This window comes from Vitis riparia, unplaced genomic scaffold (assembly GCF_004353265.1).
Source record: "Vitis riparia cultivar Riparia Gloire de Montpellier isolate 1030 unplaced genomic scaffold, EGFV_Vit.rip_1.0 scaffold655_pilon_pilon, whole genome shotgun sequence".
Classification (NCBI taxonomy): Eukaryota; Viridiplantae; Streptophyta; class Magnoliopsida; order Vitales; family Vitaceae; genus Vitis; species Vitis riparia.
Window position 1 is genome coordinate 32,346 of NW_023269727.1, and position 27,970 is coordinate 60,315.

Consider the following 27,970-nt stretch of genomic DNA (forward strand, 5'->3'; position numbering starts at 1 on the left):
CTTGTGTATGTGCACCAGACATACTCATTACAAACATATACTGTTGATTCAAGAGAATAAAGTTGAAAATGATCAACTTGTGCTGCTTCTTGCCCCTCACCCCTCCACAGTCCAATTTCCACATTTTGCAGTACAATTGCATCTTGCACTCAATAAAAAACCTTGGGGAGGAATGCTTACTTAATGTGTACTTAGGGTTCCCAATTTTGCCACTATCTTGTATGGTGTCTATTATGTACTCCACCTAACTAAACAATTGCTAATCAATCGCAGTCAATTGCTATTTGTATTCATTTTTCTTTTATATTGCTTGACCTTTTTGTCATTTAGCATGTTCCAAAAGCTTGTGTTGAGTATAATTTTGTTGCTTCATGGTAATATTCACTGTGATTTGTTAAACCACGTATTTGCTTGCTTGCCGTTGTAGTTTGCTATGTATGTCCGCACTTGCACGTGGGAGTTAATTATTCTTCTTATGGGTGGATGCTTTATATCATTCAGTAGATGTGTTTGTTTGTGTAGCACGAGTGCATGTTGAGTTGAGTAAGGGGTTATGGTCCTATGCATAGTCAATGTATTGGTGGTTAAGAAAATACTGCTACGTCAATTTTGTTTCTATAAAAAAAATCAAAAAAATAAAAATTATACTAAAATTTCATAGTACTAACTAATAATAGAAATGAAAGAGAACAATTTTGTCATAGTTATTAGCTATAATTTTTTTTATTATAATAAAATGAAATATTTGCATAACTTGATGTTATAAAATATTTTTTACATAACTTCTATTTATATGAATTTCATAAAATAGTACAAAAAGATAGAAAAGTTTCCAAAAAACACATAAATACATTGGACAAAGATAGAAATCCCTTGGATAATGTTTTAGATTTTTTTTAATAAAAATAAAATCATAAAATCTTATTAAACAATAGATTTGAATTTCTACCGGTTCAAATCCATTATATTCATAATATAAATAATAATAAATAAAAGAAATGTATTTGATCACCTGTGTATTAAAATGATAATCTTCTCATCTGTTTATGATATATGATTTTTTTACGATCTTGGATAATTTTGGCTCGCAAATGTGTTTGATTTTAATGCAAATTTAGGAACTTTTTGGCCATTATGACCTCTCGCTGTGCCTTTATGGTAATTGTCCAGGGTATAATGTAAATTTATTGTCGGAAGTAGGCTCAGTTAGCTTAGCACTCGTGGGGACGATCGGTAGTAGGCTCTATTCAGCACAACGTCCAAGAAACGCTCAATAAAACTGGAAAACGAATGACCTATAAAAGAGATTTGAGAGACAGCCTCACTCCATGCTTTCGTACCAGTTTCTCGCATTTTACCGAGAAAATCTCACGTCATTTACAAGAAAAAGCCCTACCACCGTATCGTTTCCAACCTGTAAGAGATGTTTCCTCATCAACCGCGGCCCTGTGCCCGTCAGGAGAAACCCTAACTCTAAACCAAAACCCTCGCGTTGGTTCCGGCCATCAACGCAATGACCGGCCGCAGGGGATTCGTGGGGCCCGAGCTCACCGAGGCGCTCTATGTGAGATTCTTGACGTGTTGTTTTATTTTTACTGCTTTGTTTCGTATCAGTTTCTCGGATTTTACCGAGAAAATCTCACGTCATTTCCAAGAAAAAGCTGTGATAAGAGATGTTTCCTCCGGCTGACGACCCTCCCGATCTAGGGATCCCACCCAACCGCGGCCCTCTGCCCGTCAGGAGAAACCCTAACTCTAAACCTAACCCTCGCGTTCGTTCCGGCCATCGACGCAAGGCCCGGCCGCAGGGGATTCGGGGGGTCCGAGCTCACCGAGGCGCTCTATGTGAGATTCTTGACGTGATCTTTTATTTTTTCTGCTTCGTTTATAGTTGTTCTGATATCATGCATGTGTCTTTATTTCAAGAATGCCCATTTCTGAATAGTAATGTTGCTTCCCTAGCCAGACGTATTTTGGAATGACAGCAATGTAGCAATGCCTAATGGTTGTTTTCTCTGTTTCTTTGATTTATAACAATGCTCTTTTGTTTTTTATTTTTAATAATGCTCATTTGGATATTTCAATGGGAATTCATCCATTTTCTCGGTAACCAAACCCGGTGGCATTTGTTCGTCTCTTAATTTATGTGATACATTTTGGAAAAACAATATTTGCTTCCTAATATGAGAAAATTATTTTCAAAATGGTTGTCATAACAGTGCCTAATTGTTTGTTTCCTGTTAATTTTGTAGAGCTACCAGTTGTAAGTAAGTGTTTGCTGATTTGATTTTTTTAAAATGCATATATAGTATTATCGTATTGCCTACATTTTAGAGGAAGTCTTAAGGTGAATATTGCATTTTGTGTTTTCTCAGCAACCAATCATTCCTGTTTCTTTTTATTTATTATTTTTTGTTTTAATTTCTGTTGTGCCCATTTTGGATGAGAAATGTACCGTTGGGTTTGGTATTTTGGAGGAAAATTTTAGGATTATTTTCTTTTTAAAGCAAGAAAAGTATTTATGACTTGATTCCCACACGGCCGAATCATTGTTTGATTGTTCTCTCTGAGGTTGTCATTTGTAAATAACATTTGCGGTTTTTGTTCATAATTGTTGTTTTCTCTTTTATACATATTAAATGGGGTAGATGTGGCCGGGACTGGTTAAAACAACTAAGGAAGGAGGGATCGATGTGATTGAAATATATGTGTTCTGGAATGGCCATGAACTTTCTCTAGGCACTGTGAGTGAGAGTAAATGTATTTAGTGATGCTTAAGCTTGATGTTCCTCTGTTTCAATAGTTGATGATTAAATTGATTTGTATTATTTTCCCTTGTAATTTGAAAACTTTTAGTATTACTTTGGGGGATGGTATGATCTTCTCAAGTTTGTGAAGATTGTTCAGCAGGCTGGGATGTATTTGATTCTCCGTATTGGTCCATTTGTTGCTGCAGAATGGGATTTCGGGTGTGTAGACAAAATCTACATATTGTATTTTTTATCCAATTAACAAGTCTCATCTTACCATGTCTCTCTCAGGAGTGTGAGTATGCTTTGTTTAATTTTTCTTTGGTTTGCATGTGTTTCTTTTTAATACTGTAAAGAAAAAAGAAGAATATTCTCACGTGTGATTCTCAAGATGATTGAAAGCAAAGAACTAAATTCATCAAAGTTCAATCAAATTTGAAACATTTAATTTTTTGTATGGGATCCCACAAATTGTGTGTCCTAATCCTCTTCTGATGTTATCTTTTGTTATGTTGACATGGCAATATGGAATTACTTATTAGGTTTTAAAGGAAATTAATATATAAGCTGTGAGAAGTTGTCTTTACCAATTAATGTTGGCTCTAACTCATGGTCTTTACTTGATTTCATTGATTGGTTGGGATAGGTTTTTTTAAAAGTATACATCGTGTATACTTTTAGGTGTATTTTTTTGGCCTTCTTAACACAATTGCATTTACTTATCAAAAAAAAAAAAAAAAAAAAAACTTCATGGAGTTCATACCACCCACGGGGAACTTTCTGTTCCTGAGTGGGAGGGCCTGCCAATTAAACCACCTTAGGTCTAAAACTTAATAATAAGAATTTTATATCCTTGCATTTTTCCACATTTTTATCTTCAATTTCTTGTGCTGATTGCAGAGGGCATAGGGTAAGAATTGAAACTTGAAATTATATGATAGATTGGGTTTGGACTGATTGTTGTAGGATTCACAGTTTCTCTTTTCTTTTCTCATGACATCTTGGCAATCAAGTGAGCTTAACTGTTAGTGGCTTAAAGAGCTTGACCATACAAAGTGACTTAGTCATTCAAGTATTATGTATCCGTAGTGTGTTCTGTGATAAAAAGTTAGGTGATTGAATCTAAAAAATCCTCAAGAAACTCATAAACTCCAAAATGTACTCATCTTTTTACATATTCTTTTTATGCTAACTTTGAACTCTGGTGGTTATTAGTTTGAACTCGGATTTTGATGCTTAAACCGTATTTTTGTACAAGAAATTCAAAATAACCTTATGACAAAGTAATATTGTAAATCGATGAACAACATTAGTTTTTAATACTTTACAATACATAATTCCCGGCTTGTTGTGAATCATGCTTGTAGATTTGAAAGTTGCTCCCTGGTAATAAGAAGCATGATACTAAATACGTTCATTCTATAGTTATTTGATGAGGGATGCATTATTTCCATATCATTCATTTATCTTATTGTTATTTTGGACTCTCCTTTCTTCTCTTGCTCAATATGGATTGGTTCTTTGGAGAAGTACATTAAGTCTTTGATTTACAAGGTGAATCTCGAAGGTGGATTGAATCTGGTAAAAAAACCTTCTTGCCTTAAATCAACAATTTTTTGGGATAAATACTGCACTATACCCAGTCATTCCTCTTAGCAAAAGAGATAAGTGTTAAAGAAGCTTGTTTGGTTCTAATTAGTTTAGTAAGTATGGGGTTTGATTTTTATTTCTTCCCATTATTATAAGTTTAGCATCTTTAGAATTGTTATGTTTTAGCAGGTTTAGTCATATATGTTCACAATATAATGGGAAGGCTTGGTTTTTTGAAATTTTAAGAGTTCATCTCTTCTTTTCACCTATTTTGTGGTATTGAATGGTAGATCTGTCTATCTATTGTTTAAGGCTGATCTTAATCGCTTGTTATAGATGGCAGCTCTAATGATTGAGATAGATTAGTTACATGCTATATCATTTTGGTGTTAGATCTGAAGGTTGGAATATTTGGGGATTCAAGAAGTGTGTTTTAACTGGTACAGTTTCATGGTAGTTGAATTTAGAATATCATGTACAATGGTTGGGAAGCTTGTTAGCACGTTGTTTGATGATAATGTGCTTGAAATTTGAATTTGGAAGAATCAGTCATGAAGCTGGAAAAACTGTACTAGATGGTGGCAGTTAACAGACCTAGTGATGATGAAATTCTTAGTTCTTATTGGTTCTGAACTACACATTACTGGATTCCATTGACAGCTTAAATCGGGGCTAGGTGGTTTTGTGCTGCTGTTTGGGGAAGGATTCTTATTGAGGACGGACTTAAAATAAAAGGATGGCTTTTAGCGGGTTATTGTTGTATGTCTAATGATGTAGAAGAATTAGTGGACTATCTCCTTATCCATTGTGGGAAAGTTAGAGGGCTATGACACTTCCTATTCTCTTTGTTTAGCATTTCATGGGTTCTCCCACATTTGGTGAAGGGCATGTTAATGTGTTGGAATTTGACTTGTGGGCAAGAAGACGAGAACAACATGGAGAACAACTCCTCTATACCTTTTCTAGACAATCCGGAAGGAAAGCAATGCATTAACCAATATCTTAAAGACTACCTTATATCTGATCTATATATGTGGTCTTGAGGGTATCTTATGGTTGATGGTCAAACTAATCCACCATCCTCGATAGATTTTATTATTAACTTGTTGATATCTAAGTACTAGATTGGGGCGGGGGTTGTAGCTTGCTTCTTTTTGTTTCCTTACATGTATACTTCTAGTGTATTGTGGGTCGCCCCCTATTTATTGGTGTTTTTTTATATTATGTATTTATTCTTACTTGCCTATGAAAAAAATGTAGTATGTTGGTTATTAATTCATTCTTTTTGGAATATGGGTTGTCAATAACTGCCTCTTTAAGCTTCTGTTATGCATTATTACCATGATAATAGCTTACAGAGGCTCTTATGATTATGGCACATGCTTCCTCTTGTAGGATTGCTGAACTCTGTTCATGTTACTTTTTCCTTCAAAAAAATGTAACCTAAGAGTATGGGGACTTTGCAAAGTGTATGCATCCAGTTCAATCGATATCAAGGCTATGTTACAAGTCCTAATTATTTTCATGGGGGGAGGTTTGGGTTACGGCCCTTTACAGGGAATGAGACCTTGGAAGCTTTCTTATGAGTGTCTTTTTGTTTGTCTTTGTTCTATTACTCAATTCTGTCAATTATCTGCCACAAAATAGTACCTTGTGAAGTCACCTGAATTAATTCTCCAATTATTTTTATTCTCTTTTACATATTATCTTGTTAGCTAGTTGTTAAACATGAGAGTGTTAAAAAGGAAAAATGAGTGGAAAACTTCTACTAAAGCCCACTTGTGGAAAGCTTATTGAATTGTTTCTCCATTTATTTTATTTTTTCCCTCTTTTTCAGGCGGAGAAAAAGATAGCTACCATTCATAATGTTTTTGCTGTCATAAGGGGATCTGAAGAGCCTGATCGCTATGTCCTGCTTGGCAACCACAGAGATGCATGGACATATGGAGCTGTTGACCCCAATAGTGGAACTGCAGTGCTACTTGACATTGCTCGTAGATATGCTCTTATGATGCGTCAGGGGTGGCAACCTTGGAGGACAATTGTTCTATGCAGTTGGGATGCAGAAGAGTTTGGGATGGTAGCTAATATTTCATCTTTGTTGGTCATTAATATAAAATGGACCAGGTTGTCAATCTCTAGATCATTTTGTTATTTCTATGTATTTTGGATTCTATAGAGAACAAATACAACTGTGTCCTAGATACTGCACCCTGAAAGTGTGTCAAAGAAAGGCATTTGATCACTCTTAATGCCTATATTTGGTTTAGGATGTTAATGGGCAAAGAATAGCCATGACATGTAGGCTCTGCCACTCTTCTATTGTTGGAATTGCCATCCGGTTGAGTCATAGTGGTGCACATCACTAGGAGAGATATTCCTACTTCCATGATATCAGTGACGAAAAAAAAAAATGAGAGCTTAAGTCGTTAGTTTATGTGGTTTTAGCGAATTATGTGCTCATCCCTGATGTGAAACCTCAGACTGATTATCAGCTGGCAATTTGCAACCATTGTAGATGAATCAATAGTGGATTTTTTCAAATGTGTATGAACTCAAGAGGCTACCATCTGTGATATAAACCTTTTTCCTTGCTTGAAGTTGTATATATCACCATCACCAGTTTTTACTGTCGCTGCCTGAATTGCTATATGCACTTGCTCATTTATTTGTTCTAAAAGTAATCCAATTAGCTAGGCTTGTTCTATTTGAATGGTTGTGTGTATTTAACACTCAAAAGTAATTTACTTGTGTTGTGTGGCCTCAGATAGGATCTACTGAGTGGGTCGAACAAAACCTTTTGAATCTGGGTTCTAAAGTTGTAGCATACCTTAATGTAGACTGTGCAGTTCAAGGACCAGGCTTCTTTGCTGGTGCAACGCCTCAGCTAGATAATCTTCTCATTGAGGTTGCAAAGAAGGTAGAAAAAGATGGCAAAATAAGTTCACAAGATTGTTAATGTTCAATCTATTTGGATCTGAATTGATGACAACACCTGGTATTTCAAACTGTCTAAATTGTGATTTAAACTGAATTCCAGGTCCAGGATCCTGACTCAGAGAGCATGACCATATATGATAACTGGATGATTACAAATAAAGTCATCAATGTAAGTTAACCCTAATCTTTAGCTTTTCAAATCATTGGAATGGTTGCATTATGGTTGTCCTCATGCTTTTACCATCTTTGAAAAACACAAGGTTCCAAGTAAATGAAGTTATGAAACATTACAGACCTTTTTTTGGTTTGTGGAGGTTGATCTTCACATGTGAAATGATTCTCCTCCTCCTTTGTAGGTGGCAATTCAAATAAATTTATTTGTTGAATGTACAAATGACTGTCTAGGATTCTAAGGAAATTTGTTTCAAAATTCTATTATTCTCTTGCTGATGCTCCCTTTGAAGTAGGATAGCTCCTTAAACTCAGAATAAGTTGTCTTAATCACTTGTTTAGTTGGACGATTATGTTTAGGGTATTGCATGGATTTTAAGGCTTGTCAAATTGGATAAATTCTTATAGGGTTAATTTGAAATTTTGGTAGAATGGGGTATGCTTAAAAAGTTCTGAAATTATGAAAAGAGGACTGAGTTGTGAAATTTCAGGACGATAATTAATTCAAGTTCTTTGTTACTTGGGTAAATGTGCTGTAGAAGTCGGGTTTTAGGTTAGAGAAAAGGTTTCATCTTGGAGAGAACAAAATTTGCGTATTTCGTCATATTATACCACCAATCATCACACCAACTTATTCATGCTAATACCATGACCACCACGACCACAGCAGTATTGTTGTTACCACCACCTCCACTATAGATGTTTATCACTTAATTATCTCCTTTTGCCCCTCAGTACCACCCCCTTCCAAGTTACACCATTTTTGGAAGTACTTTTTCAATTGCAAAAATACAACTAAAAAGCTTTAGTTGTAGTTAAAAAATAAAATGTTTTGGAGAGAACAAAATTTACTTTTCCCATAACCTATGATCACATCAACACACTACTTCCATGAGCATCACACCACAACAGTACTGCTACCACCACCTTGGTTGTCTGCTACAACCACCCGTTCTGTTTCATCAATACTTTGCTTAAATAAATTAGTCTGTCTGCACAGAAGACTTGTAAACATGCTTTTTACTTCTGTTTTTCATCAAAAAGCAAAAAGGAGAGACAAGTATACCACTTTTCTTGCTTTATAAATTATGGCTTTGGATATGTCAAAATTTATCTTTGTTGTTTCTATATGGATTGTATGAAGTAATTATTGGCATTGTCTTGGCTGGATTGCAGATTTAGAGGCTAAGTGGAGTCGATTCTGATTTTGCTCCACTTTTGCAACATGCAGGGGTTCCTTCTGTTGATTTATACTATGGAAGAGGTACATCACTTATACCCTAACATTTCCAAATTACAGATGGAAATTAGGAAAGCTATGAGTATTGAGAAAATGTGTTCTTGTGAAGGGAACTTGTGTGCTCAGACATGCATGCATAAAGGAAACTAAGCATCTCCACTTTAAGGGGTACATTAGCTTTGTCCTTGATTTTTTTTTAATCGATGAAAGGACATAAAAGTGGAACAAAGTGTAGTTATTTTTATAAGTTAGCAAATGTTAGTTCTGTTTGTAATTCATCATTCCCATCCTTCTCCGTTGTGGGACAGAGAGATTGCCTTAGGCTTCCATCATGGATATCAGAGTTCTCACAGAACATACATGGTTGTGTTGAATAGAGATGACATGGGGCGGGTTTTTTCGAGTGTTTGCCCCATCCCACCCCCAATAGGATGAGTTGGGGATTTTTTTGTTTTAAATCCATGGTGGGTTTTGGTATGTCTTGCCTTGATTATATATAATATTAAATAAAAAATATTTTGATTCTTTTTTTCATTTTACCTTTTCTTTAAATATATAAAATAAAAAAATTATTTTTCATAAAAATAAATTGTAAAAAATATACTATATATTTATATTTAAATTATATTTATTTTTAATATAATTTAAAATTTTAAAAATAAAAAAGTTCTAAGAAATGAAGAAAAAATTAAACAGGGCAGGGTTGGCATGGGGGTGACCCATCCTGAACCTGCCCTATTGCCATCCCTAGTGTTGAACAAGAGTGCCCCAGTCATTGCTTTTGCTTGTTCTCTTCTATAAGCGAATGTGTCAGTTTTAAAGAAAACCTGGGATGTTTTTTTGCAATCAAATTCTGCAATTTCATAATCCAGAATGCTAGCAAAGATTCCTTTTCCTTTAATTTGAATATACAAGCTGAATTGTCTTCAATCTCCTAATGAATTTTTTGTTTCTCATAAAGTGAGTGAATAGATATGCATAATTTGGTGTATTTTTGCCATTGCTTTGCGAAATCAATATGTGATCAGACTATCTCAGCTATTTGTACTTTTTCAATTAATTGAAGGAGTTTAAGGGTTTGTTTGGCAACATTTTCAAATATGGTTATCAAAAAACAGTTTTGTAGAACAATTTCTAAAAATAATTACCAATTATTTTCAAGTAAAAAATTCTTTATGGGAGCTCAAAAATCGAAGACAAGTTTTTCTGTTTATTCTCCATGAAGGTAAAATGCATTTATGTATGCTGTAAAGTTCCTAAAGTATTCTCTATAATTTCAATGTTTTCTTATAATACTCTATAAAAACTCCTTGAATTAGTTGTAAAAATAACCTGTTTATTTAAAAAAAAAAATTCTAAATGTGTTTCTTAAGTTAAAAAATTATTTTCTAAATAGCAGAAAACCATTTTGAAGAGTTTCAAAATAAGTATTCCAATATATGTAGGCAAATAGGTTCTTTTCTAATTGGTATGCTGATTTGCAAAGAGAGAGCATGTCGCTTGTGCTTTTGCAGTTTTCTTCCACCTTTTTTTTGTCTTTTCTATAACGCTTAAAAATGAGGTCAGTTGAGCTTTTTTAAAAGGTGTACTTTTCTTTATTTCCTTACAATTATCTTGGTCAATTTGGCACTGACTCCACATATTAAAAATCTTTTCATTCAGCTGTGGTGTGTTTGCAAATCCAGTGCAACCAAAATCATTCCACTGGGTTTACTTGGATGTGGAATGATTTAGTTTTGTTCCTTTATATTATTGCTCTTGAGAACATTTTCTTGCGTGTGTAGGATGATCATTTTTAGGGCTTTATGAAATGGTATTTTGAATTTCTTAATTTTCTCATCATCTCTGATGGTATTTTTGTTTTCTTTGGTATTTCCATTTTAAAGGATGGTTTTTTGCTTGTTCCTTTTTCCCCTTTTCTAAATGCACCAGAAATTACTCCTGGAAAGATTCTAGTTTCAAGGCATAAGACGGAGTATAAAGAAAAAAATAATTTTTTTTTTCATTTTTAGGCAAATTATTTCCACTAAAAGGATTATCGAAAGCTTTTATTGTGATACTCCAAGCATTGTCAATAATGTTAGTAGTAAAATTTACATCACAATTAAGATTTCATGCTAATCAATTTGGTAAAATAGAACTTCAACTTTCTTTTTCTTTTGTCCTTCAGATTTTCCAGTCTATCACACTGCTTTTGACTCCTATAACTGGATGACAAACCATGGGGATCCATTGTTTCAACGTCACGTGGCTGGTTAGCTTCTTTTCCTTCTAGTATGCAGTCTTGAAAAAGATTTATCGATGAACTAGGAAAATCACTGCTTCATTGTCACTTCTTCAAGCTTACATAGTTTTCTGTTTTTTACTGCCTCAGTAGCTGGAGTTTGGGGACTTCTAGCTCTTCACCTGGCTGATGATCCTATTTTACCTTTCAACTATGTCTTACACAGAACAATTATGGGTAGGCATCTGTTATCTTTCATTTATCATTGCTTATTTTCTCAGTCATTAAACTAGATTTTTTGAATTGAGATTTTATACTCTGGTAACTGCAACTTAACCAGGTGAAGTGACCGTATTTTCAAAAATTTTGATCTAGCCTTATATCTAAATAGGGAAGTTTTGATCTTTTGAAATGGTATTCCTTTAGGAACTGCTACTCACTGTCATTTTGTCTGCGACCTTGGGTAATCATTCGATTTGCCAGAATTAGTCACTTCATTTTGTGAGAAAGCCCCTGCTCTACCTGCACAAAAATGAAAAATAATGGACAAAAAGGGAGGGTGGAAGAAAGAACTTGAGTACATCTGTTTTACACAGCATTATTTCTTTCTTTTTCTTTCTTAGGGATGCAAAAGGATGTTACCATGTTTTAGAAATTGAAAATTTCAAATAGACTAGAAATAATTGATTGTTCATTTTATTTTATTTTTTTCTTTTATGCATAGGTAATTTGATTTCATGTGTTACTGCCTGCAAGAAGTTATTATTCATTACAATTAAACACCGGGGCTACTTTTGGTTTAGTATAAGTTTCCTTGGTTGGTCCCTGGATATTTTCTCAGAAGAAAGAAAAAGATAATCAATTTTTTTGTAAAAATGTGACATGGTGTGGTCCAAGATGTTGCACTAATGCTATTTAAAAAGTTGTGTAAGTGCTGATATGCATTTGTATATTTGTTCTGTTATATGCATATACTAGTCTTGTAATAATCTTTTTTCTTGGGGCAGAACTACACAAATCTCCTACGCAACTTGGTGAAAGGTAATGTATCCCTGCGCCCTATAACTGCATCCATTCAGGAACTCGCCTCTGCAGCCGAAGAAGCTGAGGGAGAAGCAAAGGTGAGAGACAAAAACTGAGAAGAGGAAAGAAATAGTGAGTTTTTGATATTGAAGAAGCAGACATTAAATGATCGACTGATGCTTGCTGAAAGAGGCTTCCTGGATGCTGATGGGCTTCAAGGAAGGAAATGGTTCAAGCATCTGGTGAGTGTTTTCCCTTCCCCTAGTTCAATGATGCTGATTGCTACTGGAGACTGTTGTGTTTCAAAAAACTATAATGATGAACTTGTTCCAATCAAACCTCTATGTTAAATCTCTACACTGAGCATTTATGTAAGGTTTTTTGAAGCTGTTATACCACTGAAGTGATTTGGAGCAAAAAGAAATGAACTAAAAAAAGGAGGAATGAAAAGCATGTACCATCTGCTTTCCAAATTTTCCAAATGGTCATTTTGGATATTGAAAAACAAGTTTGCAATAAATCACATTCTTTAGTCCTAATCACTGTATTTTCATCTTTATCGAGACACCTGAATCATGGAAGTCCTCCCAATAATTAATAATTTATGCGCAAATTTTCAAAGGTCTAATTTGGTTCCATGGTTTACAAAGAATACTCATTCATATCTTTTTTGGACAGAAAAGGGATATTTTCTAATGTCACTATGCAGGCTAGAGATAAGAATTCGTTTTCACTTACCACAAAATACACATTTAGATGGTTTGGAAGGCTAGCCATTCTTGGTGAAATCTTTCTACTCCGCCTTGGAATTGGAGGGTCTAGTGTCATTCCCCTCAAAGATAGTGTGGGCTCTTGAGCTCCTATCAAAGTGGATTTTGTATTTTTTTTTTATTTTTTATTTTTTGTTTTTTTTTTGTTGTGTAGGAAGTGGTTTGGGGAAGGATTCTTATTGAGGACGGACTTAAAATAAAAGGATGGCTTTTAGCGGGTTATTGTTGTATGTCTAATGATGTAGAAGAATTAGTGGACTATCTCCTTATCCATTGTGGGAAAGTTAGAGGGCTATGACACTTCCTATTCTCTTTGTTTAGCATTTCATGGGTTCTCCCACATTTGGTGAAGGGCATGTTAATGTGTTGGAATTTGACTTGTGGGCAAGAAGACGAGAACAACATGGAGAACAACTCCTCTTTACCTTTTCTAGACAATCCGGAAGGAAAGCAATGCACTAACCAATATCTTAAAGACTACCTTATATCTGATCTATATATGTGGTCTTGAGGGTATCTTATAGTTGATGGTCAAACTAATCCACCATCCTCGATAGATTTTATTATTAACTTGTTGATATCTAAGTACTAGATTGGGGCGGTGGTTGTAGCTTGCTTCTTTTTGTTTCCTTACATGTATACTTCTAGTGTATTGTGCTCGCCCCTTTTTTAGTGGTGTTTTTAATATATGTATTTATTCTTACTTGCCTATGAAAAAAATGTAGTATGTTGGTTATTAATTCATTCTTTTTGGAATATGGGATGTCAATAACTGCCTCTTTAAGCTTCTGTTATGCATTATTACCATGATAATAGCTTACAGAGGCTCTTATGATTATGGCACATGCTTCCTCTTGTAGGATTGCTGAACTCTGTTCATGTTACTTTTTCCTTCAAAAAAATGTAACCTAAGAGTATGGGGACTTTGCAAAGTGTATGCATCCAGTTCAATCGATATCAAGGCTATGTTACAAGTCCTAATTATTTTCATGGGGGGAGGTTTGGGTTACGGCCCTTTACAGGGAATGAGACCTTGGAAGCTTTCTTATGAGTGTCTTTTTGTTTGTCTTTGTTCTATTACTCAATTCTGTCAATTATCTGCCACAAAATAGTACCTTGTGAAGTCACCTGAATTAATTCTCCAATTATTTTTATTCTCTTTTACATATTATCTTGTTAGCTAGTTGTTAAACATGAGAGGGTTAAAAGGGAAAAATGAGTGGAAGACTTCTACTAAAGCCCACTTGTGGAAAGCTTATTGAAATGTTTCTCCATTTATTTTATTTTTTCCCTCTTTTTCAGGCGGAGAAAAAGATAGCTACCATTCATAATGTTTTTGCTGTCATAAGGGGATCTGAAGAGCTTGATTGCTATGTCCTGCTTGGCAACCACAGAGATGCATGGACATATGGAGCTGTTGACCCCAATAGTGGAACTGCAGTGCTACTTGACATTGCTCGTAGATATGCTCTTATGATGTGTCAGGGGGGGCAACCTCAGAGGACAATTGTTCTATGCAGTTGGGATGCAGAAGAGTTTGGGATGGTAGCTAATATTTCATCTTTGTTGGTCATTAATATAAAATGGACCAGGTTTTCAATCTCTAGATCATTTTGTTATTTCTATGTATTTTGGATTCTATAGAGAACAAATACAACTGTGTCCTAGATACTGCACCCTGAAAGTGTGTCAAAGAAAGGCATTTGATCACTCTTAATGCCTATATTTGGTTTAGGATGTTAATGGGCAAAGAATAGCCATGACATGTAGGCTCTGCCACTCTTCTATTGTTGGAATTGCCATCCGGTTGAGTCATAGTGGTGCACATCACTAGGAGAGATATTCCTACTTCCATGATATCAGTGACAAAAAAAAAAAATGAGAGCTTAAGTCGTTAGTTTATGTGGTTTTAGCGAATTATGTGCTCATCCCTAATGTGAAACCTCAGACTGATTATCAACTGGCAATTTGCAACCATTGTAGATGAATCAATAGTGGATTTTTTCAAATGTGTATGAACTCAAGAGGCTACCATCTGTGATATAAACCTTTTTCCTTGCTTGAAGTTGTATATATCACCATCACCAGTTTTTACTGTCGCTGCCTGAATTGCTATATGCACTTGCTCATTTATTTGTTCTAAAAGTAATCCAATTAGCTAGGCTTGTTCTATTTGAATGGTTGTTTGTATTTAACACTCAAAAGTAATTTACTTGTGTTGTGTGGCCTCAGATAGGATCTACTGAGTGGGTCGAACAAAACCTTTTGAATCTGGGTTCTGAAGTTGTAGCATACCTTAATGTAGACTGTGCAGTTCAAGGACCAGGCTTCTTTGCTGGTGCAACGCCTCAGCTAGATAATCTTCTCATTGAGGTTGCAAAGAAGGTAGAAAAAGATGGTAAAATAAGTTCACAAGATTGTTAATGTTCAATCTATTTGGATCTGAATTGATGACAACACCTGGTATTTCAAACTGTCTAAATTGTGATTTAAACTGAATTCCAGGTCCAGGATCCTGACTCAGAGAGCATGACCATATATGATAACTGGATGATTACAAATAAAGTCATCAATGTAAGTTAACCCTAATCTTTAGCTTTTCAAATCATTGGAATGGTTGCATTATGGTTGTCCTCATGCTTTTACCATCTTTGAAAAACACAAGGTTCCAAGTAAATGAAGTTATGAAACATTACAGACCTTTTTTTGGTTTGTGGAGGTTGATCTTCACATGTGAAATGATTCTCCTCCTCCTTTGTAGGTGGCAATTCAAATAAATTTATTTGTTGAATGTACAAATGACTGTCTAGGATTCTAAGGAAATTTGTTTCAAAATTCTATTATTCTCTTGCTGATGCTCCCTTTGAAGTAGGATAGCTCCTTAAACTCAGAATAAGTTGTCTTAATCACTTGTTTAGTTGGACGATTATGTTTAGGGTATTGCATGGATTTTAAGGCTTGTCAAATTGGATAAATTCTTATAGGGTTAATTTGAAATTTTGGTAGAATGGGGTATGCTTAAAAAGTTCTGAAATTATGAAAAGAGGATTGAGTTGTGAAATTTCAGGACGATAATTAATTCAAGTTCTTTGTTACTTGGGTAAATGTGCTGTAGAAGTCGGGTTTTAGGTTAGAGAAAAGGTTTCATCTTGGAGAGAACAAAATTTGCGTATTTCGTCATATTATACCACCAGTCATCACACCAACTTATTCATGCTTATACCATGACCACCACGACCACAGCAGTATTGTTGTTACCACCACCTCCACTATAGATGTTTATCACTTAATTATCTCCTTTTGCCCCTCAGTACCACCCCCTTCCAAGTTGCACCATTTTTGGAAGTACTTTTTCAATTGCAAAAATACAACTAAAAAGCTTTAGTTGTAGTTAAAAAATAAAATGTTTTGGAGAGAACAAAATTTACTTTTCCCATAACCTATGATCACATCAACACACTACTTCCATGAGCATCACACCACAGTAGTACTGCTACCACCACCTTGGTTGTCTGCTACAACCATCAGTTCTGTTTCATCAATACTTTGCTTAAATAAATTAGTCTGTCTGCATAGAAGACTTGTAAACATGCTTTTTACTTCTGTTTTTCATCAAAAAGCAAAAAGGAGAGACAAGTATACCACTTTTCTTGCTTTATAAATTATGGCTTTGGATATGTCAAAATTTATCTTTGTTGTTTCTATATGGATTGTATGAAGTAATTATTGGGATTGTCTTGGCTGGATTGCATATTCAGAGGCTAAGTGGAGTGGATTCTGATTTTGCTCCACTTTTGCAACATGCAGGGGTTCCTTCTGTTGATTTATACTATGGAAGAGGTACATCACTTATACCCTAACATTTCCAAATTACAGATGGAAATTAGGAAAGCTATGAGTATTGAGAAAATGTGTTCTTGTGAAGGGAACTTGTGTGCTCAGACATGCATGCATAAAGGAAACTAAGCATCTCCACTTTAAGGGGTACATTAGCTTTGTCCTTGATTTTTTTTTTTAATCGATGAAAGGACATAAAAGTGGAACAAAGTGTAGTTATTTTTATAAGTTAGCAAATGTTAGTTTTGTTTTTAATTCATCATTCCCATCATTCTCCGTTGTGGGACAGATAGATTGCCTTAGGCTTCCATCATGGATATCAAAGTTCTCAAAGAATATACATGTTTGTGTTGAATAGAGATGACATGGGGCGGGTTTTTTCGAGTGTTCCCATCCCACCCCTAATAGGACGAGTTGGGGATTTTTTTTTTTTAAATCCATGGTGGGTTTGGGTATGTCTTGCCCTGATTATATATAATATTAAATAAAAAATATTTTGATTCTTTTTTTCATTTTACCTTTTCTTTACATATATAAAATAAAAAAAATTATTTTTCATAAAAATAAATTGTAAAAAATATACTATATATTTATATTTAAATTATATTTATTTTTAATATAATTTAAAATTTTAAAAATAGAAAAGTTTTAAGAAATGAAGAAAAAATTAAACAGGGCAGGGTTGGAATGGGGGTGACCCATCCTGAACCTGCCCTATTGCCATTCCTAGTGTTGAACAAGAGTGCCCCAGTCATTGCTTTTGCTTGTTCTCTTTTGTAAGTGAATGTGTCAGTTTTAAAGAAAACCTGGGATGTATTTTTGCAATCAAATTCTGCAATTTCATAATCCAAAATGCAAGGCAAGGATTCCTTTTCCTTTAATTTGAATATACAAGCTGAATTGTCTTCAATCTCCTAATGAATTTTTTGTTTCTCCTAAAGTGAGTGAATAGATATGCATAATTTGGTGTATTTTTGCCATTGCTTTGTGAAATCAATCTGTGATCAGACTATCTCAGCTATTTGTACTTTTTCAATTAATTGAAGGAGTTTAAGGGTTTGTTTGGCAACGTTTTCAAATATGGTTATCAAAAAACAGTTTTGTAGAACAATTTCTAAAAATAATTACCAATTATTTTCAAGTAAAAAATTCTTTATGGGAACTCAAAAATCGAAGACAGTTTTTTCTGTTTATTCTCCATGAAGGTAAAATGCATTTATGTATGCTGTAAAGTTCCTAAAGTATTCTCTATAATTTCAATGTTTTCTTATAATACTCTACAAAAACTCCTTGAAGTAGTTGTAAAAATAACCTGTTTATTTAAAAAAAATAAAAATTCTAAATGTGTTTTTTAAGTGAAAAAATTGTTTTATATTCTAAATGGCAGAAAACTATTTTGAAGAGTTTCAAAATAAGTATTCCAATATATGTAGGCAAATAGGTTCTTTTCTAATTGGTATGCTGATTTACAAAGAGAGAGCATGTTGCTTGTGGTTTTGCAGTTTTCTTCCACCTTTTTTTTTTCTTTTCTGTAACGCTTAAAATTGAGGTCAGTTGAGCTTTTTTAAAAGGTGTACTTTTCTTTATTTCCCTACAATTATCTTGGTCAATTTGGCAGTGACTCCACATATTAAAAACCTTTTCGTTCAGCTGTGGTGTGTTTGCAAATCCAGTGCAACCAAAATCATTCCACTGGGTTTACTTGGATGTGGAATGATTTAGTTTTGTTCCTTTATATTATTGCACTCGAGAACATTTTCTTGTGTGTGTAGAATGATCATTTTTAGGGCTTTATGAAGTGGTATTTTGAATTTCTTAATTTTCTCATCATCTCTGATGGTATTTCTGTTTTCTTTGGTATTTCCATTTGAAAGGATGGTTTTTTGCTTGTTCCTTTTTTCCCTTTTCTAAATGCACCAGAAATTACACCTGGAAAGATTCTAGTTTCAAGGCATAAGATGGAGTATAAAAGAAAAAAAATAATTTTTTTTTTCATTTTTAGGCAAATTATTTCCACTAAAAGGATTATCGAAAGCTTTTATTATGATACTCCAAGCACTGTCAATAATGTTAGTAGTAAAATTTACATCACAATTAAGATTTCATGCTAATCAATTTGGTAAAATAGAACTTCAACTTTCTTTTTCTTTTGTCCTTCAGATTTTCCAGTCTATTACACTGCTTTTGACTCCTATAACTGGATGACAAACCATGGGGATCCATTGTTTCAACGTCACGTGGCTGGTTAGCTTCTTTTCCTTCTAGTATGCATTCTTGAAAAAGATGTATCGATGAACTAGGAAAATCACTGCTTCATTGTCACTTCTTCAAGCTTACATAGTTTTCTGTTTTTTACTGCCTCAGTAGCTGGAGTTTGGGGACTTCTAGCTCTTCACCTGGCTGATGATCCTATTACCTTTCAACTATGTCTCTTACACAGAACAATTATGGGTAGGCATCTGTTATCTTTCATTTATCATTGCTTATTTTCTCAGTCATTAAACTAGATTTTTTGAATTGAGATTTTATACTCTGGTAACTGCAACTTAACCAGGTGAAGTGACCTTATTTTCAAAAATTTTGATCTAGCCTTATATCTAAATAGGGAAGTTTTGATCTTTTGAAATGGTATTCCTTTAGGAACTGCTACTTACTGTCCTTTTGTCTGCGACCTTGGGTAATCATTCGATTTGCCAGAGTGTTAGTCACTTCATTTTGTGAGAAAGCCCCTGCTCTACCTGCACAAAAATGAAAAATAAAGGACAAAAAGGGAGGGTGGAAGAAAGAACTTGAGTACATCTGTTTTACACAGCATTATTTCTTTCTTTTTTTTTTTCTTAGGGATGCAAAAGGATGTTACCATGTTTTAGAAATTGAAAATTTCAAATAGACCAAAAATAATTGATTGTTCATTTTATTTTATTTTTTTCCTTTATGCATAGTTAATTTGATTTCATGTGTTACTGCTTGCAAGAAGTTATTATTCATTACAATTAAACACCGGGGCTACTTTTGGTTTAGTATAAGTTTCCTTGGTTGGTCCCTGGATATTTTCTCAGAAGAAAGAAAAAGATAATCAATTTTTTTGTAAAAATGTGACATGGTGTGGTCCAAGATGTTGCACTTGTGCTATTTAAAAAGTTGTGTAAGTGCTGATATGCATTTGTATATTTGTTCTGTTATATACATATACTAGTCTTGTAATAATCTTTTTTCTTGGGGCAGAACTACACAAATCTCCTACGCAACTTGGGTGAAAGGTACTGTATCCCTGCACCCTATAACTGCATCCATTCAGGAACTCACCTCTGCAGCCGAAGAAGCTGAGGGAGAAGCATCTAGCAGTCCCTATGGCCAACTTGACAAGGAACAATGAAGATAGACTCTGGACGTCCATTTCATGGGTGCAAGGCTGCTAGATTTTGCAATTCTTAGACCATACTTGCAACATCCTGCCATCAGTCATGACCCAGGTAGTGCTACTGCCATACATGCCAACATTGCACCCTTGTTCTTGCTGCAAGAAAATTGAACTAATTCATAAGAAGCAACTTACAGCAACAGTGACGTCTAAAGGACTGCAATCAATTCTTGCTGGTTTTGAACTAATCCCAAGGTACTCTTCCATTTTATTTGCATGTGTCTTATTTTATTTTATTTTTTGATAAGTATGTGCATGTGTGTCTTATTGGGAAGTTGCTACTAATTTATGAAAGTGTTCTTGTCATGGATTTAGGCAGTACTAGTTGTAGGAAGAAACAACCTATACACTCTTGGAATTGGAAACAACAGAGGGGTTAGATACTCAACTCCATGAGACCAGATGGAAATTACTTATTTTTCGTTGTAAATCAAGTTGGGTAATTAATTGGATTTATTTTTATTTTATTTTGCATGTTTATCTTTGTAGGTTTAATTTACATCTCTTGTATACTATGGTTAAGAACACAATATTGTTAAAAGATTCAAAGACAAAAGATGCTCTTTGTGATTTAATGGGGACATGTGCTACCAAATACCACTATACGGTGCAATCATGTGTTGTTGGTAGTTTGGTTGGTTCTCCTATCATAGAGGTTGGAAGGACAAACTGAAAAGACTATGTGAAGGACAAAGTTGGGGCTATAAATATCAAACATTGCTTTCTTGTGGAGCTCGTTGATAGATTTGCAAAGTTGATTTTAGCCAACACAGGTTGTCCCGTATTTTCTCAGGACTAGTCCACTTATGAAGCCGTGGAGAATGTGTTTGTTACCATATATATCAAGAAAAGTTTGTTTTCTTTTATTATCCTAAATATTCATGGCATCTAAACAAGTGGGGTAAATCTTTTGGTTCATGATTTATATTTAGTTTTCTTATCAATGGTGTTTTTTCCCATCAACAATTGATAAAACCCTCAAATATTCTCAACTATGAGAAATGGGAAGAAAAAAAATTAAAATTAACTATCAATTGAACATTTGAGTAATCCATTGTTTTTTTATATTATTTTTTAATAATTTTTATTTGATACTTGGTGAACGTTCTCTCTTGTGCATCAACAAATTCAATTGTTTTGTGTAGTTGAGTTAAGTTTTCACTTTCCAAGTTAGATTCAAATATCTATTTTATTCTCATTAGTCATTTTTCTAAGTAAAGATATTGACATTAGTTATTTTGTATATTTTAACCATTTTTTTTTAGAGATTTTAATCTTTTTTTCTTCTTATGCAAATAGATGTATTATTTGATCTCTCTTGGAAAGAGCTTTTCCGTCTCCAAGAGTAAGACGTGTTTGATAATGTATGTTCATTAATTAAAGGTTTCTCTAGTCTCACACTATCTTGTAAATTAAATCTTAGGGAGAGTCCTAGGCCCAATCTCAACGTTCTTCCAAAGGTGGATTCTCCATCTCGAGTTACTTCCGATCTGTTGATAGTGTACTGATCCTTGATTGGGTAGCCTCACATTGGATTGCTTTTAAAACCTATACTTTTTTGCTTCTCAATATTGTCCTCATTCTGGGGTTTAATATTGTTTTCAAGAACTTCAAGGTTGCTTGAACTGCATGCTTGAATCGGAAACATTACTCTTACAAGTTTTCTAAAAAGTGAAAGAAAAAACTATTGTCTAATAAGGAGACCCTGATATTTGGCATTCTGAAAAGCTTAATCACCAGTTTTTGGCTGCTAGATAACTTATGGTATGCTGTTACTGATAATGTTATTGATTTTATATATGCAATTCATCCAACTACTGAAACCTTAGTTGTTGACTTGAGGAAAATGTCTCTTAGTTGCAAAATTACATTGAAAGTGCTATCATGCGTCCTTTCAACTGTTCTTGTAACAAAACTTAGTAGATATTTATTCATTATGTTCCATGTTGCTATTAACCAATTGACGCATATGGTGTCATGTATCCAAATAGAAATCTTAATGGATAGTTTTGGCTGCTAGGAAACATAATGGTATGCTGTTGTTGATAATATTATTGCTACTATTTATGCTACTCATCCAACTCCTATGGAGAAATATGGAAGTTGTGGTTGAAAAGGTTTGCAACAAGTTTGGTGGAGTCACATGTATTGTTTATACTACTGTTTTAATTCTATTTTCATCTATCATGTGCTAATATGACAACTTATTATCATGTCAGGTTTTAATGCATGACTTCATTATAAGATATAATGTCATGGCACCTTGCATTTTTGTTGAATATAGCTTACGCTTGGACTAGTCTCTTATTTACCCATATTGGAGACATACTTCATTAATAACCTAGCAAGGTATTAAGTTCTTGCATTACCTCATTTGCAGTTTATTTTTTTAATAATTGGTGTATTTTTTTCACACTAACGAAAACCAGAGTAAGGAGTTTGAGAAGCTTGACAAATTCCATATGGAACAAATGGAAGAAGAGGTTACTGCAAGAAATGCCCATACATCAACAGAAAGTTGGTAGTTTGGAATGTTTTATGGTAGCTAAGAGCAGTGCAGAAGAATTTTCAAAAACTGATATTGTTGAAGGTATGTGCAAGAAATGCCCACTTTGATTCTATAGTTGCTTGATCTGTTCCTTGTGTCTTCTTGAAAATTTTTAGCAAGTTATCTTCTCTTAGCTTTTTATTAGAACTTTAGTTGAAGCTTGCATATCTGATTGTCAACTTTTATATGCGAAAGGAACACCTAGAAACATGAATTGTTGAACGGTGTTGGTCCTGACACATTTGAGGCACATGCATGTAGAGATATAACAGGACCAAAATGATCCATATCGTCGTTGAGTTGGTTTAGACATTTGTGGATTGATGCTGATAGATCTGTATCTGTCAATGCTTCTGAAAGTTGGTAAGAAAATTTAATTCCAATTGACATCTAAGCACGCAATTATTGAAATGTTCTACTGCATTATAAGCTGAAGCGTTGAACATCAATGATAGTTGAAGTTATGACCATCTTATGTGCAAATCTTTTCTTGAATTTCAAAGGTATTGAATTATTTTTCAAATCTCTGTGTTTATAAACATCTAGATGGTGAAGTCATCAAAATTCAATAAAAATCTATTCTTCCCCCCCCCCTCAACATTGTCCTCATTTGGGTGTCTAATATTGGTGTCAATAACAACTCCAAGGCACTCTTTCTTTCTATGTGTTTGAGTGTGTCTTGTTGGTCGTTGCTTCTCATTTAGTAAAGTGTTCTCATTATAGATTTAAGCAATATTGAGTTGTTGGAAGAAATAGCTTATACACTCATGGAATTGGGATCCACAGAGGGTTCAACTACTCAACATAATAGCTAATTCACTAGAGATCAACCCTTTTTGATGCTCTTTGGGTCATGAGACCTAGTTGAAAATTACTTATCTTTCATTGTAAAGTATATTGTATAATTAGTTTGATATTTTTTAATTTGATTTTTCTTGTTTATATTTGTTAATTGGATTTTGTAGGAATGTATTCTCTTAGTTTGAGAATGCGGTACTATTTAAGAATTCAGGGGCAAAAGATTTTCTATGTCATATAATTGGGACATGTGCCACCAAATTCCACTACATGGCGTAGTCATGTGCATCAATTTACACTTGATGCAGAAGTATGACTGTTACCACACCTCAATGGCTAATTCGAAGGACCAACCCAAAAGACTACGTGAAGGATACTATTAGTATCGAATGTATTGGGTGTCGAATGTATTGGGTGCTTTCTTGTGTAGTTCATTGACTAGCTTCCATAGTTGATTTCAACCAACATTGGTATCTTGATCACAAGCTTCTTAGGAGAATCTTATAAGATAAGGAATGCTCTTGTTGGTGTATTGGGAAAGTTGATTATGTAGGTCTTTACAAATGTTGAGGGTAAAGTGAGTTCAAAATCTATTCAGCTTCAAACCAAGCAAGCCATTTTGGAAATATTGCTAGAGCGATGTCGAGATGTTTCGGCTTATTATACTAGAAGTAAGGTTCTTCAAGTTTTGAGGAACTATTTTGACAACATTTTGTTTTAATTTACATGCAAAATGAGGTTGTTGTAGTTGCAGCAAGGAGGTTGGAGGATAAGAATGCAATGGTAAGAAAATCTGCATTGAATTTTTGTTTCATTATGTTGTAGCATAACTCTTTTGGGCCACAACTTCATATAGCTTTTTTTCAAGTAGCCTTAGAGCAGTAGAAGAATTTGAGTGACCTTCAACCAATTGATGTATATGGAGTCATGTGTTCGAAGGAAGCTATTTTAGGTGCTTCTACTGAGAAGAACTTGATTGGTCGCTATACACCTTTCCAATCAGAGCTTTGTAGAAATTAAATTGTATTCTAATGTTAAATGAATATTGTAAGTAATTTTCTTCCAGATATCTTTGGAAAATAGGTTTCCAGTAGGTTTAGGTGGAGTCTCAGGTGTTCTTTATGCTATTATTTCAATTCTATTTTCATTCTATCATGTTCTAATATGCATCTTTTTATCATGTCAAGTTTTTACACTTATTCATTATAAGATATAATGTGAGGGCTCCTTGCATTTCTTTTAACATTGTGTATGTTTGAACTGATTTTATTTCCTAATATACTCGTATTAGAAACATACTTCATTGAGAATTCTAGGTTAGATGTAATTTTTCATTGTCCTTTACAAAGGTGAAAATATTATTATTTTTTTTTGCCATAGTGATATTTCAAATTTGAATTTCATTTTTTTTTAAAATTCTGCTTAGGTACATATATTGTTTTGTGCATTGGTGTCTTGGACATTCATGCACACATAGATGCAATATCATTGGCTATATCCAAAAGGTTTTTGTTGTAATTCTTGTTAAAAAAAATCACCCTCAATTTGCTTTCTAGCCAATCGAAAACTGCATTCATTGTTTAAGCAAGATACTGTAAATCTCTACCATTTGATTTTATACACTTCCTTTGATTTGATCTCCCATAAGGGTATACTTCTTGCTGCATTAGCACGTTTTTAAAGAACAAGGAGATTGTTAGTGTATTCTACCTAGTCATTCTGGTACTAGTTGTTGTTGCAACAACATGTGGGATATTTGAAGGTGCTTTTCATTTTGATTTCTCAAATAACTTTATTTCATCGTTTGTCTTGTAATATTTTCAAGGCAATGTCACTTTGTTTAATGAAAAAGTTTCAAACCAACTTGTATGTACTTTGTGACGTGGTTTTTGGGTACTATCGAGACTTGTCTTCGGTTGTAGATGCTAGACAATGGCTACCACCAACATTTTTAGTTCCATTAACTAAAATGGAAAACCAAGTTGGAGAGATGTTGTGATATCCTATATCAATTTGGGAAAGAGGCTCCTAACACTATATATGCATAGGGACTATTTGTTCCATGCCAAGTCATGGAAGCATTTTGATGATTTTGAATTCATTATGGTTTTGAATGATATTTCTTTTGGTTTCTGTAATTTCTTATTAAGTAGTATAAGTTGGATGCACTATGGATATCGCTTCGATTTGTAATAGTGCAAATCCCTTCAATTTGTAATTGTTGTCGTTATGGTGTGGGCCATAGCCTTGAGATTTACTTATATTTGTAGGTTTTGAATAGGGACTATTTGTTCCATGCCAAGTCATGATAACATTTTCATGATTTTGAATTCATTATGGTTTTGGGCTAATAATTCTTTTGGTTTCTACTATTTCTTAAGTAGTATAAGCTGGATGCACTATGGAAATCGCTTAAATTTGTAATAGTGCAAATACCTTCAATTTGTAATTGTTGTTATTATAGTGTGGGGCATAGCCTTGAGATTTACTTATATTCTTAGGTTTTTTGAATAGAGACTATTTGTTCCATGTCAAGTCATGTTTTCATGATTTTGGATTGATTATGGTTTTGGGCTGATCATTCTTTTGGTTTCTACATGAAATAATATGATGTGGGATGTGGGGTTGACATCTAATAGTAACTGATATTTCTTTTTTACTTTTCTGCCTTAATATGAATCATTTTTTCCCGATGCATGGATATGAACATATTTTGTTTGATTTGAAGATACTTGATTTATAAGTACTGCAAAAGAATTGTATGTCATTCAATATAATGAAATTAAACTTAAGTATTTGTTATTATAAAGATTGAGTTAAGTGTTATTTGTACAACTTGTTTGGTTACCTATATTGACAGTTGTGACCTTATTTATGTGGGATTGTAGTTCAATTGGTCAATGCAATGCCTTTGCAAGGCGGAAGCTGCGGGTTCAAGCCCCGTCAATCCCAACTAGACCAATGATAGGGTTGTGGGTCAAATGTTCTAGGAGTCATCCTCTTTTCATAATGTTCTTTTTTGTCTTATTTTTCCTCTTTTACGTTATTTCGCTCAATTGCATTCTTATCTTACTAGATAATGTATTTGGATTGTTCGGAATTTTCTTTTATTTATTTATTTTTCCTTTTTTTTTTCTCATAGATTGGCTTGATTTCATTGTTATATAGTGATGTCTATACATTTTTACTGCTTTGTGGGCATGACTATGGATTTCATGTTTTCTTGTACTTGACTTTGTACCTAGGTTTGAGTTATGAAAATCATGTATGTGGCAGTTTGTGGTTAAGAAATCATTGAAAGTCGTCTTATTGAATCATTGATATGGTAAAAAACTCTTCGCTTATGCCATTGTATTTTAAGCAGTTTGTGTTGTAGAATTGCCTTGTCTTTGATGGTAGATTTGTGTCATTTTCAACAATTTTTCATCCCCATGCAATCATTGTTGTATACCCTGTGCAACAAGAAAGAAATGATGTGTTTATATTTTTTTGTTGATAGTTGTTGTGATTCACACAATAATGAGTTACACTATGTGGTTGAGTTCAATAAGGGTGTTGGAAGTCTTAAACTGTGATTGCATTTTTATTTTGCTTTAAGTTTGCTTTGGTTTGTTGACCTTCACCCATGTTAGTTATTGGCGATTTAGGTCAATTTCTAACTGTAGCTTGGTGTCTTACTCTATAAGGAATAGAAAAAGGCTAACAAGGGTCCAACTAGGATTTCCTTTATGTAAATTGCATGCTTTAATTAATATTTAAATCAGCTATTAACAAAAGAACAGGAAAAAGAAGCACTAAATCACAGTGGTAGAGCCAACTCTATTTTTGTAATCCACTACAAAAGTTGTTTGTTTCTTATTATTTTTGTGGTTTTCTTAAGAAATAATATAATGTGGAATGTGGGGTTTAATAAGTTCAGAGCTACGACAATGACAAGAAGTGTGTTTTTCTTCTTCTCTGCCTTAATATGTAAATCAACTTATGCTTTTGTTGTTTGAGCAATTGGTTTAATCATTGTTGTTTTTAACAACCTATTTGGTACTTATGTGAGATTGGCATTTCTCTTGTTTTGCCCCTTAAGACAAGTAATCTCTATCTCCTTTTCATGGTGGTGATGAATTTGTTAGATTTTCCCTTAGGCAGTATATAAGTTTTGGAGTTTAAATTTCTAGATAAATTTGAAAGATAATAATGGAATTTGAATTTCTGTATTAGTTTTTTAAAGTTCTTTGTATGCTAGTTTTGTTAAAAATTGATGTTAGATTCTTTTTTAAAGTTCCTTGAATGCTAGTTTAGTTAAAAATTCATCTTAAGTTATTTTCTAAAGTTCTTTGAATGCTACCTTAGTTAAAAATTCATGATGTTTGATTATTTACCTTTGAGAGCTTGTTATTCTTTAGAAAAAACTCAATTGATTTTTGAGTCAAAATTTCTTTTACAAAAAAAGATCTTTTCTCCATCATGAATGAAAAGGTAGCCAAAAAGAAGGTCTAAGTTGATTTTTCCTTTCTTTTCAAATTGTTTTAAGTTATGAATAAAAAATCCCAACTTTTAGGTCTTTTGTTCGGAATTTCTTAATTTTCTTAGTTCCTTTTTTGCTCCTCCTAAAATCATTTTTTTTTTTAAATAATTTAAATTATTTTCAAAAGGAAAAAAAT

The 27,970-nt window shown here is 33.7% G+C and overlaps 1 protein-coding gene and 1 pseudogene across 1 annotated transcript; both read left to right on the forward strand.

Annotated features, from left to right (window-relative positions):
* Window positions 1-1,265: 1,265 nt before the first annotated feature.
* On the forward strand, window positions 1,266-19,178 carry LOC117910226 (annotated as a pseudogene).
* Window positions 19,179-19,871: 693 nt separating this feature from the next.
* Window positions 19,872-24,555, forward strand: LOC117910225. Its single transcript, XM_034824290.1, has 4 exons — window positions 19,872-20,018; window positions 20,104-20,161; window positions 22,396-22,556; window positions 23,480-24,555. The coding sequence occupies exons 1-4, from the start codon at window positions 19,946-19,948 to the stop codon at window positions 23,551-23,553; spliced, it is 366 nt and encodes a 121-aa protein (XP_034680181.1). The 5' UTR covers window positions 19,872-19,945; the 3' UTR covers window positions 23,554-24,555.
* The last annotated feature ends 3,415 nt before the right edge of the window (window positions 24,556-27,970 follow it).

Bases quoted from the DNA above. Each gene is read 5' to 3' on its own strand.
- LOC117910225 (XM_034824290.1), top strand. From the start codon at position 19,946: ATGGGTGCAAGGCTGCTAGATTTTGCAATTCTTAGACCATACTTGCAA. The intron at 20,162-22,395 runs GTACTCTTCCAT...AACGAAAACCAG, and splicing joins GGTTTTGAACTAATCCCAAG to AGTAAGGAGTTTGAGAAGCT. The intron at 22,557-23,479 runs GTATGTGCAAGA...TGGATTTTGTAG, and splicing joins AAAAACTGATATTGTTGAAG to GAATGTATTCTCTTAGTTTG.